Source organism: Ursus arctos, unplaced genomic scaffold (genome assembly GCF_023065955.2).
Source record: "Ursus arctos isolate Adak ecotype North America unplaced genomic scaffold, UrsArc2.0 scaffold_37, whole genome shotgun sequence".
Taxonomy (NCBI): Eukaryota; Metazoa; Chordata; class Mammalia; order Carnivora; family Ursidae; genus Ursus; species Ursus arctos.
The window spans coordinates 5,871,898-5,888,468 of record NW_026623053.1 but is presented as its reverse complement, the minus strand read 5'-3'; the positions used below and the strand labels follow the sequence as shown (position 1 = coordinate 5,888,468).

The 16,571-nt window shown below is 43.7% G+C and overlaps 2 protein-coding genes across 3 annotated transcripts in view; one reads left to right on the top strand and one right to left on the bottom strand.

Annotated features, from left to right (window-relative positions):
* Positions 1-466: 466 nt before the first annotated feature.
* Positions 467-16,421, top strand: HOMEZ (homeobox and leucine zipper encoding). Of its 2 annotated transcripts, XM_044379561.3 has the most exons (3): positions 467-684; positions 5,846-7,470; positions 12,962-16,421. In XM_044379561.3, the coding sequence occupies exons 1-2, from the start codon at positions 645-647 to the stop codon at positions 7,444-7,446; spliced, it is 1,641 nt and encodes a 546-aa protein (XP_044235496.2). In that variant the 5' UTR covers positions 467-644; the 3' UTR covers positions 7,447-7,470; positions 12,962-16,421. The 2 variants fall into 2 exon arrangements, with proteins under 2 accessions (XP_044235496.2, XP_026342334.2); XM_026486549.4 differs by lacking the exon at positions 12,962-16,421 and having other exon boundaries at positions 468-684; positions 5,846-8,625.
* The window catches only part of RNF212B (ring finger protein 212B), a 26,279-nt gene continuing 19,066 nt past the window's right edge, over positions 9,359-16,571 (bottom strand). Inside the window, exons 10-14 of the mRNA XM_026486551.3 lie at positions 16,173-16,221; positions 12,186-12,225; positions 11,801-11,901; positions 11,487-11,548; positions 9,359-9,960 (exon numbers count right to left, since the gene is read on the bottom strand). Of these exons, the coding sequence (XP_026342336.1) occupies positions 9,895-9,960; positions 11,487-11,548; positions 11,801-11,901; positions 12,186-12,225; positions 16,173-16,221 (318 nt within the window). The 3' untranslated portion in view covers positions 9,359-9,894. The remainder of the gene's footprint in view (positions 9,961-11,486; positions 11,549-11,800; positions 11,902-12,185; positions 12,226-16,172; positions 16,222-16,571) is intronic.

Below are 16,571 nucleotides of genomic sequence, written 5' to 3'. Positions count from 1 at the left end.
TGACGGCCCTCGGCTGGGCAGGCGCGGCGCGGCTCCGTTCTACTCGCGTGTATGGCTGGCAAGGGGATGCTGAAAAAAGTCTTCCTTCAGGAGGAACAAATGGCGAGTAGGTGCAAGGCGGTCTTGGACAATTCAACAAACTGCTGTGAATTCCTTGGGGGAATTCCGGGAGGACCAGGGCTCAGCGTACTCCGAAGGTCCGGCGCGGAAAGGTCGAAGGCGGGGGGGGGGGGGGGGGGGGGGGGAGGTACCATTCACAGCACCCTGTCCCCGGGGGACATCTTCCCTGCCCCAGGCAGCCAATAGCCACCCCGGCTGAGGCCCACGCAGCCAATAACCGACTCCAGCCGAGACTCACGCAGCCAATGGCCGACCCACTGCGCTCCGCCGGGGCCCGCCTGCCTACTTCCACCAATCGGGACTCGGGCCACCTTGGCACCGCCCCTGGAGCCCGCCCCACCCATCCGCCCCGCCTCCAACTCGCCCGAGCAGGGTTGGGCTAGACGGGCGCGCTCTGGGGGACAGGGGGGGCAGTCCCGGTCCCGGCCCTCCGCGCGGGTGGGCTTGGAGCAGGCCGCACCGGGCGGGAACCCCACTCCCACCCCGGAGGCCCCCTGCCCTTTCTCCCCCTTTCCCCCCGGCCCATGGTGCGAGGCTGGGAGCCGCCGCCCGGGCCGGACCGCGGTGAGTGATCCCCAGCCCCTTCGACTTCCCTCCCAGCCCCTGTAAGATCTCCGACCTCCGGAGCCCCATCCCCACGTTGGGGGGGAGGAGAATTCTAGGCTCGAAGTCGCCGGGTTCTCTCTCGTTTCTCCTCTGGACTTTTCGGTTCCCTGTTGTAACTGGGGGAGGGTGAGTGGGTGTGTAGGGAGGAGGGGAAGGCTGGGTTGGGACGCCCTCCGCGAGGGGAGGATTGAGATTCGCCTGCTCCCTGGGGCTCATCGCCCCAAGTGCAGCAACTTTTTGTTCTCTGACCCAGTTTGGAGCCTTGTAGACTGCCTGCGAAATGGAGGATAGGAGAAACGTTTCCTTCCCAGGCCTCTCCTCCTCCCCCCACGACTACCTCCTGGCGACCTCAACACACTACAGAAATCTGGCCTTACTTCTGGGGAGCAGTGGTCTTTGGGAATGAAAGGTTTGGGAGAAACTGCCCCTTCTGACCCCCTACCCAGCCATACTCAGAAAACAAACCAGGAAAGTGAGAACCCGAATCCTCAGAGGTTCCTGGTTTTGCGTCCTAATCTGAGACTTCTAAACTGAAAGAAGACTCAAGCTGAGACCTGTTTGGTAATGTGGGCCCAGATCAGATCTTTTATCATATGAACCTCCTTCTCATCATACATTTGAAGCCCTTTTCTATTATATGATTAGGACAGGTAGGTGGCAATGATTGAAAAAAAACAAAAAAAGCCAGTTAAACTTGGGAATTTTTAAAATGATGCATACATATCTTAAGCATTGTCATTAAAAGTATGTTCTTTGCACCAATCTTTTGGGGTAGTGTCCAGGCGTTTTCTTTGTGTAAGTCTGCTGATTGGAGTTCCCAGTTGTCTTTCTAGTATAAACTGCACAAGCGAATTTCAAATCTGGCTGCACCCTGAGAACTTTAAAAAGTACTGATGCCTGGGCCCTAGTCCAGACTAAATCAGAATAAGGAGGAGGGTTCCCTGGTTTAAGTTTCCCAGGTAATTCTGATGTGCCACTGCCTGTCATCTATGATTTCCAGGTTTGGTTTTTGTTTTTGTTTTTTTTTTAATCCAGTGAGAATTTAAACATTTTGGAGCAATCCAAATGCAGAATACTTTTGAGATTTTTAAATCCCCTGCCCCTCCAATCTTTTTACAGTTGCCTACTACTCCCCACTCAACAACTGTACACTCCTTAACATCTGACTTTGTTCTCATAGAAACAATTTTTAGTGCACTAATTTTTCATAGGTTTATGTGATATTTAATTACATTATTATATAAATAAATTTTAAAAACCAGGCATAAACAGGTTGGGAATCACACACAACTGGTCCAGGCACACAGGGCAGCTGAAGGAAGCAGATGATTTTGGCACACTAGAGACTAGCCGGCCAGCCTCTAGGACGCAGCACACTGTGAGTGTCGGTCACATAACCCAATGGATCAGTTAAGCCAGGCTCCTGGCCCAATTGAACACCTCTCCCTTCCACTCACTCCACCTAATATCACCAATACCCAGTCCCTTCTAGACTTAAATTCTCGAGTCTTCCATCCACTCTTTCCGTTTGTTCACATCAAGCTGTATGTTCCTCTTTAAGCAATTAGCATCACTCCTTTTTTATTAAGTTGGAGGTACATAAGGCAGAGGTTCTTAACTTGGGCTTCTGGGCAGTTAGTGAACCCTCTTGAGATTATATATAATGTGTAGGTTTGGATGTTTATGGGGGGTAGTCATAACGTTCTGAGGGTCCATACCTTTATCTGATTCTCAAAGAAGTTCATGACCCAACAAGTTGAGAAGCACATAAGTTGAACACCACTAAAGATTCTTCAAGGCCCTTAAAACTGTATCACCAAAACACGTTTCAGTCAGTACTTCAATTCTTCTCTGAATAAAGATATAGGGTAATTTTGCAGGATCATTAGTTTCTCATTTGAACTGTCTCCTGCTTTAACCATAAATCTAGGCTCAAGCCTAAAGTTGTGAATACCTCTTTTTCCTAGGATTGTACGTACACCTAGACTGGAGGTTTAAGGTAGTCCATTCTTTTCTGCCATCTGTCTATGGGTATGGAAAGCCCAAAGGGAAAGAAGGGTGTTATCCTCTCTCTCTCTGTTTTTCTCATTACATTTCTTATTAGCTACTTGAAGTAGCTAATCCAGCTACTTCAGTAAGGCATATCCAGCATATTTAATAAGGATACAAATTTAGTAATTATTCAGAATAGGTAATCCCACCATCACTACCATCTCTGCCCCTAGGAGTCCTTACTTCTCCAGTTTTGATTCCCTTCTTTTTGTACCCTTTCCAAATGGAGGCATAAGAACACAAGACACCAGTGTCTTCATTGTGGTTTCGATTACTGTGGGGGTCTACCCTCCTTGTTATAGGTCTCATGAGCCACTCTGGTGGTAGTTTCTTCCTACATCAAAGCCATATTCTTCCAGGGAGGTACCAGGTAGCCATACAGTTGTGCCTTGATTTAAGCCACCATCCTATATCAGGAAATCGTCCACAATTGTGTGTGTGTGTAATTGGAAAGCTGGACGTATACAGTACACCAAATATAGTATTTGCATTACTGCTTGTTATAATTGATATAATTGATACCATGAGAATCTGGACGATAGCAAACCACATGAATGAAAGCAAAAATGCTTCCTTGTAAGGCTTATAGCTGTGCCTGTCTTATTTCCTGTCTGGCAGTCTTCATCCTTACACTGGACTGCTTTATTCCTTATGCTACAGTTTTATCTAAAGTATAACTGTGTCCTTAAAAAACAGGACACAAATAAGGTTAAGCAGATGTCAAGCGTTGCAATCATAAAGTATTCTCCAGCTTAGGTTTCCTGGTGTTCCTGGTGGGCCACAATGTCTTAAGTGGTGGTTTAGCACCTGTCAGTTGCTCACAGGCTACTCAGCTGTGTCTGGGATGAACCTGGAGGGTACGGGTAGAGTGACTACTACATTGGCCATTCATCTCGCTATCAAAAAGGATTTATATTCAAATTATGGATTCAATTCTCCTAAAGCTGCGATTTTCATACTTTTTTTTAAAGCAGCATAATCCATTCTGGAATTAAATCCAACTCCCAAAATGTAAAGAGCATAAAATCATGGATACCCTGGTTTCCTCCACTGCTCATTAGAATTAGGACCCTGCAAAAAGAGATTGAAACCAATGATTTTGAAGAATGCAGACTTTGCTTCACTTCCCTCGTCTAGGAGGAGAATGGCATTCCCTGATATCAGAATCACCCTGTGATGCTGAAGTAATGAGAAAAGCTGCTATTTATTGAGCCTTTACTTTGTTCTAGACATCACAGCAACTGCATTTTTTTCATTTAGCCAAAAACTTGTGAGGAAAGTGCTGTTTTGACCGCCTTTCTGAGGGGAAACTAAGGCTTCCTGAGGTTAAATGATTTGTCCAAGGACAGGCCGCACTCTAGGAAGGGGCGGAGCTGCAGTTAATCTCAAATGGGCCTCATCCAGGCCTCCACCCCAACAGCTGCTTTAGGTGTTGGCTACACAGGACACCTAGCACATAGTAGGTGTCTGGTAAAAATACATAACTTTACAGACGCTTAACACTGTGCATTTCTTACACATGGAGAAACTAAAGCTCCCCTAAGTTCAGTAACTTGCCCAAGATCACATAGCTGGTAAGTGGCAGAACTAGGATTCAAACTGCAGGCTGGCCTTACTCAGGGATCATATTTCTACCCACTGTGCCATGCTGCCTCCATTTACCCTCTTCTCTTCAAGCCTTTGGGATCTGCATGGCCTTCGGTTCATTAGATCCGCTTGTTAAAAGGAAGTGGTGACTCATTAAAATGCTTCCAAATTTTTCTAATCGTCAGATAAAATCCCTTGATACCACACTGTACTATAACTTCCTGGAGTTTCTTAAATTCCTTGAGATTCTTCTCAGTTCATCATGTAGCATTTACGTAGGAATCCTGTCCTATCCTTAACACATCAGAGGTAAATATTTATAAACTCGGATGGGATTTTTCTAAGAGTAAAGGGTGACAGATCTGTGAAAAGAGTTTCTAATGCCCAGACAGGGAGCTGAGTTAAAATTTGGTCAACAGAACTTCCTAGGAAATAACCTGAGCAGGGATTTCAGGAATGATGCAGAGTCAGGGGCTCTCCCTGCAGCCCCCACACCCACAGCCCTGGGAGCAGTGGCGCTGCTGGGGACATTGCAGGACCTGGCTGCAATTCGTAGTGCATGTGCCCACCTGGCCCTGAGAAAAAAGCTGGGCTACAGAGATAAGAGTGGCAGGCCTTCGGCCCTGTGTGAAGGGGCTGTTACAGTCTGAGGGAGCTCTCCAGGCTCCCCGGAGAGAGACTGAGCTGTTGGAAGAGACAAAGGCTGGGGGGAGGGGCTAACCTTTGTTCCGAGGATGACTTGGTGGAAACAGTTCCCTCTCTCTACCCCCACAGGACCCCCAAACCCAGGAGGAGTAAGCCCCATTTATCCCAGATATCTGACCTCTTATCCTACCGAGAGAAAATAAAGCTTAGCAGGTTTGGGTTTAGGGCTTAAAGCCACCATCATTCCCCTCCCGGAAGGACTCCACCACTGAGAAGGGAAGAGGAAAGGGGGCCGGGGGCTGGGCAGAGGAACAGTGCTGTCCTGCCTTCTCCATACTCCTCTCTCGTATTTCCCACCTGTCTCCACATTCTAGAGAGAATCATAAATTGTCAGGAGTTTAAGCATTTGCATCAGTTCTGAGATTACTGCACTTCATGTTTTTGTGGTTCAGTTTTCATCTTGTGACTCCTGTTCCATGAATTTAGAGGATGAAGGGAGATTGAATTAGAACAATAAAGGCAATAGAAGGAGGAGTTTTCCTCCTTAACCTCTACAGACAGATTTTTGTCCTGCGGACAGTATTCACTAGTCATGTGACTTGGGGTAAATTTAACTTCTATGGACTTTGGTTTTCCCATACATATGACAGGAATTATAACAGGCTTATAAAGTTAGGAAAATTAAATGAGAAATTGTTAAAACACTTTAAAAGCAATCCAGCACGGTACACAGACAGTTGATGGTATTGGAGTCCAGCACTTTTGTTTGGCAGAAATTGAGCAATGGGCTGAAAGAGGAGCCCCAGTGATTGAGCTGTTTCTCTTCTTATTACAGCTATCTCTGAAGGGCACAAATCAGAGAGCACCATGCCTCCTAATAAAGAGGCCAGCAGTCTTAATAGCTCCCCGGCGGGGCTCATCTGCCTCCCTCCAATCTCCGAGGAGCTACAGCTTGTGTGGACCCAAGCAGCCCAGACCAGTGAGCTGGATGGCAATGAACACTTGCTACAAACCTTCAGCTACTTCCCCTATCCCAGTCTAGCAGACATTGCCCTTCTCTGCTTACGCTATGGGCTGCAGATGGAGAAAGTCAAGACTTGGTTCATGGCCCAGCGCCTCCGCTGTGGCATTAGCTGGTCGTCTGAAGAAATAGAAGAGACTCGAGCCCGAGTGGTCTACCATCGGGACCAGCTCCATTTCAAATCCCTTCTCTCTTTTACTCATCATGCAGGGCGGCCCCCTGAGGAGGTGCCTCCTTCTCCAATGCCACCTCCAGAACAAGTGGGTCTTGGAATAGTGCCCCTGACTCTTAGTGAGCCCACCCAGATGAAAGGATTGAAGGTAGAGCCCGAGGAGTCCTCAGAGCTGCTGAGTCACCAGAAAGCAAAGGAACCCCTGATGGCACCTGGCAGTGGGGCATTCCCCCACCAATCAGATTTTTGGCAGGATCTTCAAAGCAGTGGCTTCTCCAAGCAGCAGGCAGGCAGAGGTCCCAACCAGTCACATGGCCTAGGTTCTGCTTCCTGGAACCACTCCACAGCTGTCCACCAGCCACATGCTCGGGATAAGCCCCCACCAATCTCACTACTTGCTAGTAGTTGTAAGCAGGAGTCAGCATCTAATACGACTCCTTCTTCTTCCTCTACCTCTTCTTCCACTTTCCCGGTACTGGCTAATGGAGCTACTGCCACCTCTAAACCCCTCCAGTCACTGGGCTGTATTTCACAGCCACTGTCACCCAATGAACAGGCACTGCCCCCACATCTGGAGCCAGCCTGGCCCCAGGGGCTAAGACATAACTCAGTACCAGGTAGGGTTGGCCCTGCAGAGTACCTTTCCCCAGATATGCAACGCCAGCGAAAGACCAAGCGCAAAACCAAAGAGCAGCTGGCTATCCTCAAATCTTTTTTTTTACAGTGCCAGTGGGCACGGCGTGAGGATTACCATAAATTAGAACAGATCACTGGTTTACCTCGGCCTGAGATCATTCAGTGGTTTGGTGACACACGCTATGCCTTGAAGCATGGGCAACTAAAATGGTTTCGGGACAACGCTGTACCTGGTGCCCCTAGTTTCCAGGACCCAGCAATTCCCACACCCCCACCTTCAACCCGCTCCTTGAATGAATGGGCTGAGACACCACCTCTGCCGAACCCCCCACCCCCACCGGATATACGACCCCTGGAGAGGTACTGGGCGGCCCACCAACAGCTACGGGAAAGTGATATCCCTCAACTGAGTCAGGCGTCAAGGCTTAGCACCCAGCAGGTTCTGGATTGGTTTGACTCTCGATTACCTGAGCCAGCTGAGGTGGTGGTTTGTCTAGATGAAGAGGAGGAAGAGGAGGAGGAAGAACTGCCAGAAGATGACGAGGATGAAGAGGAGGAGGAGGAGGAAGATGAGGATGACGATGACGATGTGATCATACAGGACTGAGTCGAGGGGACTAGGGGAGGGAAGGTCTGTTACTAAAAGATGAACCAACTTAGTAACTGTTTAAACAAAGAAACCACATTTTTTAAATTACCTTGTGGCAAAGAACTGAAAAGCTTTGTGTTCTTGAGGTTGGGGGATCGGGGATGTAGTGAGGGTGGACCAGGGAGGATGGCCATAGGACCCAAAGAGAGGTGGGGACTGGATGAGCAGAAATCAGGCCTCTCGTCTCAATGAAGAGAGTGCTGAGGATCTGGTCTGAGCCATGGGCTGGGAAAAGGCTTTTGCCCTCTTCATGTCTGCTGTTGTTTTCCCTTAGTGTACTATGGAGAGGCCAGTCCTTGGCCCCATATCTACAGGAGGACTGGAAAGGAGGAGTAAAGAATTTTTATTCAATTGATGATTCCAGTGCATCCCCCGGTCCCACCATTTTCCCTGGAATGTAAGGCTGCCTCACACCCCTTTTCTTTCTGAGTACAAGTCCATGCATAATACAGCTAAGAGTCTTAGTATGACTCAGTCTCATCACAAGTCTTTCTTAACGCACACCAACTTGACTGTATGTTTTACCTTCGCTGTTACTGAGGTGCACAGGTAGCAGAATGTTTTCATTTCTGATACTGGGACCATTTTGCCTTGTACTTTTTTTTTTTAATCTTTTTCCAAAATGCCCATTCTGTTCACTATTTGTCTCAGGGTAAATCTTCCCCATGGAGCTTGTGAAAAGTTTAATAATTGGGTGGAGAATAATTTAGACTGGATATTTATTGGACGTGGGAATTAGGGGAAATGTCCTTTTAAAAAGTAGAATTAGGTCACAGAGGGATAGAGGAGAGGGATGGTTTCTACTTTTCGGGAGGTGGGTGCGGGTACGTTCCAGGTTTGGTTTTACAAACCTGAAATTCCCTCCTGCCTAGCTTGACGGAGACTAATTTTTCATCTTTTTTGGTGTTGGTTCAATTTGTGTCTGTAATTGAGACTTTTTCCTCTATAGGGTCTGTCTTGGGGACAGAGGGACTCTGGTCTTTAACTGAATTGGTTATTGATGTTTTAGAATGGTTTTCATCAGATGGAGTCAGATATAAAAATGTCAATGGGTTAACCATCTAGAAATAAGAGTGGAAGCCCCATATCGGTAGAATAAGAATAAAAGGCCACAAATAAAATTGTTTCTCTCTCCTCCACTTTGCCACTTCTATGGTTTAGAGATTAATGGAGCCAAATCCATTAACATTCTGATTTAGTACACTTTTTTTTTTTTTTTTTTTTTAAGCAGCAGGATATATTGAGGTAGATTCAGAAAACAAAAACTTGGGGCGCCTGGGTGGCTCAGTTGGTTAGGCATCCAACTCATGGTTTCAGCTCAGGTTATAATCTCATGGGTCGTGAGATCTGGCTCTGCGCTCAGTGGGGCCTCTGTGTGAGGACTCTCTCCCTCTGTCCCTTCCCCCACTCGCATGTACACATGCGCGCGCTCTCTAAAATAAATAAATAAATACATCTTTAAAAAAAAATTAAAAGAACAGAAACTTTAAAAGGCAGTACATCTGTACCTATCACTGGGCAGGTCTGTTTCCTGTAGCTGCTACAGCACAGGCTCTTGCCCAGAAGAGGTGTCTAGAAATGCCTTTTAAAACAAATTCAGAGTTCCAGAAAGAACAGGGAATCCTAGTTCAGCTTCAGGGTCATTCCCAGGACCTAATTCATTTCTGGCAGATGTTTGCTGTGTTTACGCTTTTTCCATATTTTTGCTGATGGCCTGCCTGCCAGTGGCTGGCCCATTTAATTCCTCATTTCTATTTAGTACGCAAAGAAGAATACAGGTTTCATCTCAGTGGTGGTGGTCTTTGCCCATTCTCCCATTCTAGAGCTTGTAATATAAAACCAATAGAGTTGCAATAACAATAAAAGGACGTCTTTATTTTATCCATATACTTTAGTAAGCTGAAAGTCTGGGTCTCCAACTGTTCTCCGACAGAAAGAAAAATCAGCATAGTTAAGTAGGCATAGAGGAAACAATAGGCAAACAGAAGTATAATAAGTGAGGACAAGGAACAGAGTTGTTGCTTATTAACATTGGCAATGGAAGAATATAACCAAAGCTAAAAGAGTGAAATATAGAAATGAACCACACTTCATGAGTATATTACCTCTCACCCTCAGTGATGCCAAGAATTGTTTTTAAAACCTTTACTGTGCAGGAAACGAGAGCTTCATGAGTGTGGGAGAGATCTAAACATCTTCCTGAAGTACTAGCCTTATATAATGCCTGACCGTTTTTCTAGGAGGTAATACAGGGTGTATATGGTAAAGGTCAAGAGAGGTAAGGGTACAAAGTGAAACCAGGAAACAAGGCAGGGAAACATTTTCCAAGGCCATCGCTCTTAATGGGTATTGGATGCTCTAGGCCTTCCTTAATGCAATATGTATAGATCAGACCTTGAAGAACCTTCATCTGGAAGTAGTCCATGCTTCTCTTGACCTGGCTAGTCCCATCTGTCTCTGTTCGTAGAGAGTCTGCGGCGGAGGGCAGGAAGGCAGATATGGGCATTTATAGCAAAAAGCGTAATTAAGGCCCTCTCAAACCATTATGTGAAGTTTATCAAGACAGCAAATCACCGCTGCTGCTTCCCCATAGTTTTTTCCACTGTGTGATAACTAACTTTTCCAAACTTAAGATTTTATACACCTAGTGTGACAAAGGCTTCGTTGCTAATTATGAAACTCTCTAGAACACTTTAGTGGCTTATGGTAATAATAAGGCGGAATATTTAAAAAGCTATTTTGGAAGACCTGGAGAGGAGACTGGAGACCTGGAGACTATGCTGAGAGAGGAGTACCAGTGAGGCAGTATTCTCATGCCTCTGGGGAGGTAGCACTTCTTTTAATAACTTCTTTTTAAACTTTATTATCTAAATTTTCAAAAACTACAAAAGTAGAGTAGTATAACGAGCTGACGAGTACCCATCACCCAACTTCAACAAATAACTCATGGTGAATTTTTTTTTTTCATTTCTATTCTCTCTGTGTCCTATGTCCACTAGATTATACTAAAGCAAAACTCAGACAATCATCTAACTTCCTATCTTTAAATATTTTAGTAAGTTATCTCCAAAAGATAGACTATTTTTAAAAACATAACCAGAACAGCATTATGCCTACAAAAAAAATGATTAACAATTCCCTAATATCAAATATCCAAGGGGTATTCAGTTTTCAACTTTCTCATAAATGTTTTTGTTTTTTTACAGTTTGTTTCAATCAGGATCCAATTAGGGGCCATATATTTGTAGATGGCTTATATGTCTCTTAATTCTTTCTCATCTGTAAGTTAGTCCCTCCATTTGTGAGGATCTCAGCGATGTTATTTCCCCAGTGTTGCCTCTTAGGGCTTAGACCCTAATTTTTTGCCAATGAAAATAAAAGGCATTTGGAATATGAGAGCAAAATATTTACCTACCTTAGAATGTCCTTGGGGTCACCAGGAGCTTGGCATTGAAAAAGGGCCTAAATATCCTCAAAACCTGGGCCATAAAAGTTAAGAGGCAAGACTGGACTTTTCATGTAGAGCTCCTTACAAACCTCTCTTCTCGTTCCCATGCCCTTTTCCTCTTGTTGCCTACATCATATCAGAGTCCCATAAATTTATAAAGCATTATTCTAACCATCTCTAGAGAAGTGCAGTACCTCTACCCAAAAGATATATTCCATTGAAATACCTTTTTGTGGAACTTTTGGGAATGTTAGTTGTGTCTACACACTTAGTTCACACTGGCCACGACCTCTCAGTTTAAAGCCATTCACTACCATGTGACCTAATTTTTAAACCCCAAGCTAGGAAGCTAATCTGATAGTAGGACAGAATCTTTGAAATTGAGACCATCCTGGAAAATTGTGAACATATGATACCACATTTGAAACCCATGTCATTCTCCACTGGTTATATTCTACCACCTTAACAGGGGACCAAAAAGGCATTTCATGTGCAGGCCTAACCATGTGAGTTTTTCATACGCAGGCAAGTTAGACTAGCCAGGGCTCACCTGCTGAACTGGTAGCTGGAAACCAGGAAGACTCTCTAGTGGGGTTCTGCTTTCCCTCTGACCTGAAGGACAGAATTGAAATGGTGAAAGATAACTCCCTTGGGCAGTTCTTTGGCAGTGTTACTTATGGGTCAGGGTAAATAGGTAGGTCTTAATCTGTAGAACACTACTCAGAAGGGAAAAGACTTAGCAATTTAAGAGGTAGGCTATAAAGTCCATTCTTTTCCTAACTTCTTTTCATCTTGAAAATCTTCCTTTTAGTATATATGTCAATGGTTGAAGCTCCATTCCTTTGGGAATGTTATTTAACATACCTGAATTGTTGGGGGTGAGGACTCTTGTGTGGCCTGAATCCCCACCATTTAGGGATGGTCTGAAAGAAAAAATCCCCTGTCCAGAAGAGGCAGGTGAAGGCCTGAGGAGGGGAAATAGAAGCATTAGCAGGGAAAAGGAAGGTAAAGGTAAAAAGCATATGTCAAAGGAGAGCCTATATATTTAGACAAGATGGGAAATAAATACACTGCTTGCGACTGAAAGTAATTTGGACATATATAAGACACAGTACTATTAAATGCTCTCTTGTTTACAAGGTAGATTTATAAACTTCAGTGGTATAAGGCAGTAGAAAAGTAACCCCAGGGCTGCTGGCAGAGTGTCAGTGTGAACAGATGCCCAGTGAAAGGGAGCATAATTACTTACCTGTAAGATAGGCTGTGAGTAGAAGCTGGTGAAGGGGTTTCTGGAAAAAATAAAAATGAGCCTGTGAGATAACCCATGAACTGGAGGAGAGATTCATTCGAGTATACTTGGGACCAGGGCAAAGAAACCGGGGACCAAAGATTTTCAGTATATATGTTAGGCTTAGGGGCGAATAGCAAATGAAAAAGCTCACAAATCACCTAGCAGTGTCTCCTAAAGGTGCTTTCCTCTCTCTCTCTCTTTTAAAGATTTTATTTATTTTGAGAGAGCACAAACAGGGAGGGGCGGATGGAGAGGGAGAAGCAGACTCTCTGCTGAGCAGGGAGCCCCATGTGGGGCTCCATCCCAGGACTCCAGGGGATCATGACCTGAGCTGAAGGCAGACACTTAGCCGACTGAGACACCCAGGCCCCCCGTCTCTTTCATTAATTTGTGGACCAGGATTCATTACTGCCTTGATGTGCTCTAATATATCTGTGCATTGGTTTCCCCTCTAAGATGGGCATTACCAGGAAGAATGGCTATAGACAAAGGGTCATTAAATTAGTTAGGAGTGACAGCAAAAATGGTGGCATAAGGACCTCCAAAAGTTCTCTCCATAAAAGGAAAGAGAAAACTGGCAAAAATTGTCAGAATCAACTTTTTCAGAACTCCGTAAATTAACAAAGGGCTTGCAGCAGTCTGGGGAATGTTTATTCCAGAAAAATAGCCAAATGAGGTTAAGAACAATGGACTTTGTGGCATTTTAACTCGCCCTATTCCCATTTCTCCTCCAGCTCCGCGGTAGCCTTGAAAACCAACATTCTGGCAGTCATCGTGGGGATGGAATGGGGTTGGAACTCTTTCAAAGCCTCATTCCCAGAAAATAACCATTTGACCTGTCCAGTGGCAACTGGAAGACTCCACTTACAAGGCTGACTTTATTTGACCTGACCTGGAGCGCAAACTCATCAGGACTTGGAGCTTAGAGTTCACCACCTGTGAAAAGACTTTTCCCCAGGAGTGTTTGTTGTAAACAATTAGAAGCACTTTTTTGGGCTGCCTGAGGATGTGACTATCAATTGGGGCAAATAATAGGCTAACAGGAAAACACAGATGGAAGAGATGGGGAATGAGTTGTTGGGGACTCTGAAAACAACACATTCTTGGGATCTAGACCATATGCATATGCGGGACTGTATGCATGCTCAGAAAAGACCTGAAAAGGCCCCAGTCTCTTACCTTGAGGTCATACAAGCAGGTTGAAGGCTAAGGCACAGTTGTCAATTGCCTGGTTAAGTGCTGAAAGTGAGCCCCAACACACACAGAATCCCTCAGCAAAGACTGAGAGACTTACTGGTTCCAAGTGTTTAAGGGAATCTCTGTCCAATCATTAGCTGCCCACTAAACTAACTGAATAGAGACTTTGGTGGCTCCATATGACGATACAGCTTTTATAGAATTATTTTTAAAAAGTCACTAAACAACAATAAACAGCAAGAACAAAAAAAACCCCAGGGAGGGAGAAGAATCTGATTCCTAGAATTGCCATGTTATGTTATTTTAAATGTCCAGTTTCCAACAAAAAATGAAGTATACAAAGAAACAAGAAAGTATGACCCATATAAAAAAATAAAGCATCAATAGAAACTGTCCTTGAGGAAGCCCAGACATTGGACTAAGCCCAGCCTAGACTTTGTCTAGACAGACTTTAAATCAGATATTTTATTTTATTTAAAAGATTTTATTTATTTATTTGAGAGAGAGAGCGAGAGAGAGCATGAGCAGGGAAGAGAAGGAAAAGCAGGCTCCCTGTGAGCAAGGAGCCCCACGCGATGCCCGATCCCAGGACCCTGAGATCATGACCTGAGCTGAAGGCAAGACGCTTAACCAATTGAGCCACCCAGGCACCCTAAATCAGCTATTTAAAAAAATATGCTCAAATATCTTTGGGAACCATGTCTAAAGCACTAAAGGGAAGTGTAAGTATAGTATCTCAACAAATAGAGAATACTAATAAGGAAAAAAATATATTTAAAAGAACCAAATATAAATTTTGGAATTGAAAAGTATAACAAAAAGGAAAACTTCACTAGAGCAGCTCATCAGCACAAACAAGGAAAACAATCAGCAATTTGAAGTCCATTGAGATTATCCAATGTGAGGAAGAGAAAGAAAAAATAATGAAGAAAAATGGACAGAGTCTCAGAGACCTTGGTGGAACACCATCAAGTATATCAACACACGCATTATGGGATTCCTAGAAGAAGAATATTTGAAGAAAGAATATTTGAAGAAATAATGGCTGACAACTTCCCAAATTAGGTGAAAAAAAAATGAATCTACACGTCCAGCAAGCTCAACTTCTAAAGAAGTCTGTTAGATTTAGTTGGTATATAATGTTGTTCAAATCTTCTATTCCATTGGTTATCTTCTGTCTAGTTGTTCTATTTGTTATTGAAAGTAGGGTATTGAAATCCAGTAGTTTCCCTCTAGCTCTCTTCAGTTCTGTTAGTTTTGCTTCATGTGTTCTAGGACTTTGTTGTTAGGTGCATTTTTTTAAGATTTTATTTATTTGAGGGAGAGCAAGTGAGAGAGAGAACGAATTGGGGAAGGAGCAGAGGGAGAAGCGGGCTCCCTGCTCTGTGGGGAGACTAAAAGCAGGGGCAGCAGTCAGAGCAGAGGGAGAAGCAGACTCCCCTCTGAGCAGGGAGCCCAACACGGGACTCCATCCCAGGACCCTGGGATCATGGCCTGAGCCAAAGGCAGATGCTTAACTGACTGAGCCACCCAGGCACCCCAGGCCATACATGTTAAAGTATCTAAATTATACAAAGTATTTTGTCCTACCACAATGGAATGAAATAAAAAATCAATAACAGGAGGAAATCTGGGAAAATTAAATATGTGTTGATATTAAACAACATAGTGCCAAATAACCAATGGTTCAAAGAAAAAAAATCACAAAAGAAATTAGAGAATACTTTGAGACCAATGAAAAAGCCAGAAAATACTAAACCTTATAGGACACAATGAAAACATTGTGCTTAGGGTGAAATTTATAACTGAAAATGTCTACATTAAAAATGCACATCTCCAATCAATAATCCAACCTTTTTTCTTAAGAAACTAAAAGAGAACTAAACCCAAAACAAGCAGAAGGAAAGAAATAAAGCTTAGAGCAGAAATAAATGAAATAGAGAAGAGAAAAACAAAATCAACAAAACCAAAAGTAGTTTCTTTGAAATGTTCAACTAGATTGGCTAGTCTTCAGACAGGCTGTCCAAGAAAAAAGTAGAAAGCTTCAAATAACTAAAATCAGGAATGAAAGAGAGAATATTACTACTAACCTGACAAACTCTCCAGAAATTCTACATTTTTCAAAGGGTGGATATGAAAGAATTGGAGGGAAACTATTTGATGATTTTCAAAAATGGTTATCTAGAAAAAAATGTGCAAATTTCACAATTGCCTCTTGTGAAAGAAAGGGAAATCCTCTGATTAAGTATTCTGTACGGACTGGCTAATGTCCTTGAAAATAGTAATAACAAAAATAGTTCTAAGGGGAAAGAGACAAGAAATTAAGTGAGTATTCTTCACTGGAATATTTTTAAGATTAATACACGGTGAAGAAACCTGATACCTTTCAGGCCAACATAATCAGTGTCTAGTTAACCTTCCTTTTAGACCTAACTTCTACTGCCATCTTGTGGCAACTTAAAAAATCCAAATCTATTTTACTCAAATTCCATCTCTTGACCAGAGGTTTTCAGTGACTTTCTATTGCTCAAAAAAAGTTTCTCCTTATCAGTTTGAGAACAAGAATATCATTATTTGAAAAGTAGTAATATATCTGTGGATACCTGGAATCAGTGTCTGGAAAAAACCAAATGGCATTATATTATGCACCGAAAATGCATAATGGCATTATATTTGCAGAGAAAACCAGAAATCTGCTGGTATCTACACAAAATATGTTGGTTTCTGATGCTTTTTCCCCCTTCTCACCAATATAAGAGTCCCTGGGAGTGCTTCTTCCCTGCAGGCCTCTGGCTCCCTGATGGACAAATATTAAACATCAATTAATAAATATATCCCAATTCTCTGGTTTCCATATTCTTTGTAATTTCTCTATATCTACACATTGAAGCCTGTGTTGTGCCAGAATAGGAATGCTAGTTCAAGAAGGATACACACATTATTCCTTCCAAAATGAATTATTACTGTTAATTGAACATTTCCACTACTTTCATCCCATTTATTCTCTGTGTTAGCTTCTTTCTTTGAAAAAGACTTATTTATTTTAGAGAGTGAGAGTGAGGGAGTTGGGGGAGGGGCAGAGGGAGGGAATCTTTCAAGCAGACTCCCTGCTGGGTATGGAGCCCAGCACGGGGCTCCATCCCAGGA

Excerpts from the sequence above, each read along its gene's own strand:
- HOMEZ (XM_044379561.3), top strand. The coding sequence starts at position 645 with ATGGTGCGAGGCTGGGAGCCGCCGCCCGGGCCGGACCGCG. Across the intron at positions 685-5,845 it reads GCCGCCCGGGCCGGACCGCG|CTATCTCTGAAGGGCACAAA; the intron begins GTGAGTGATCCC and ends TTCTTATTACAG.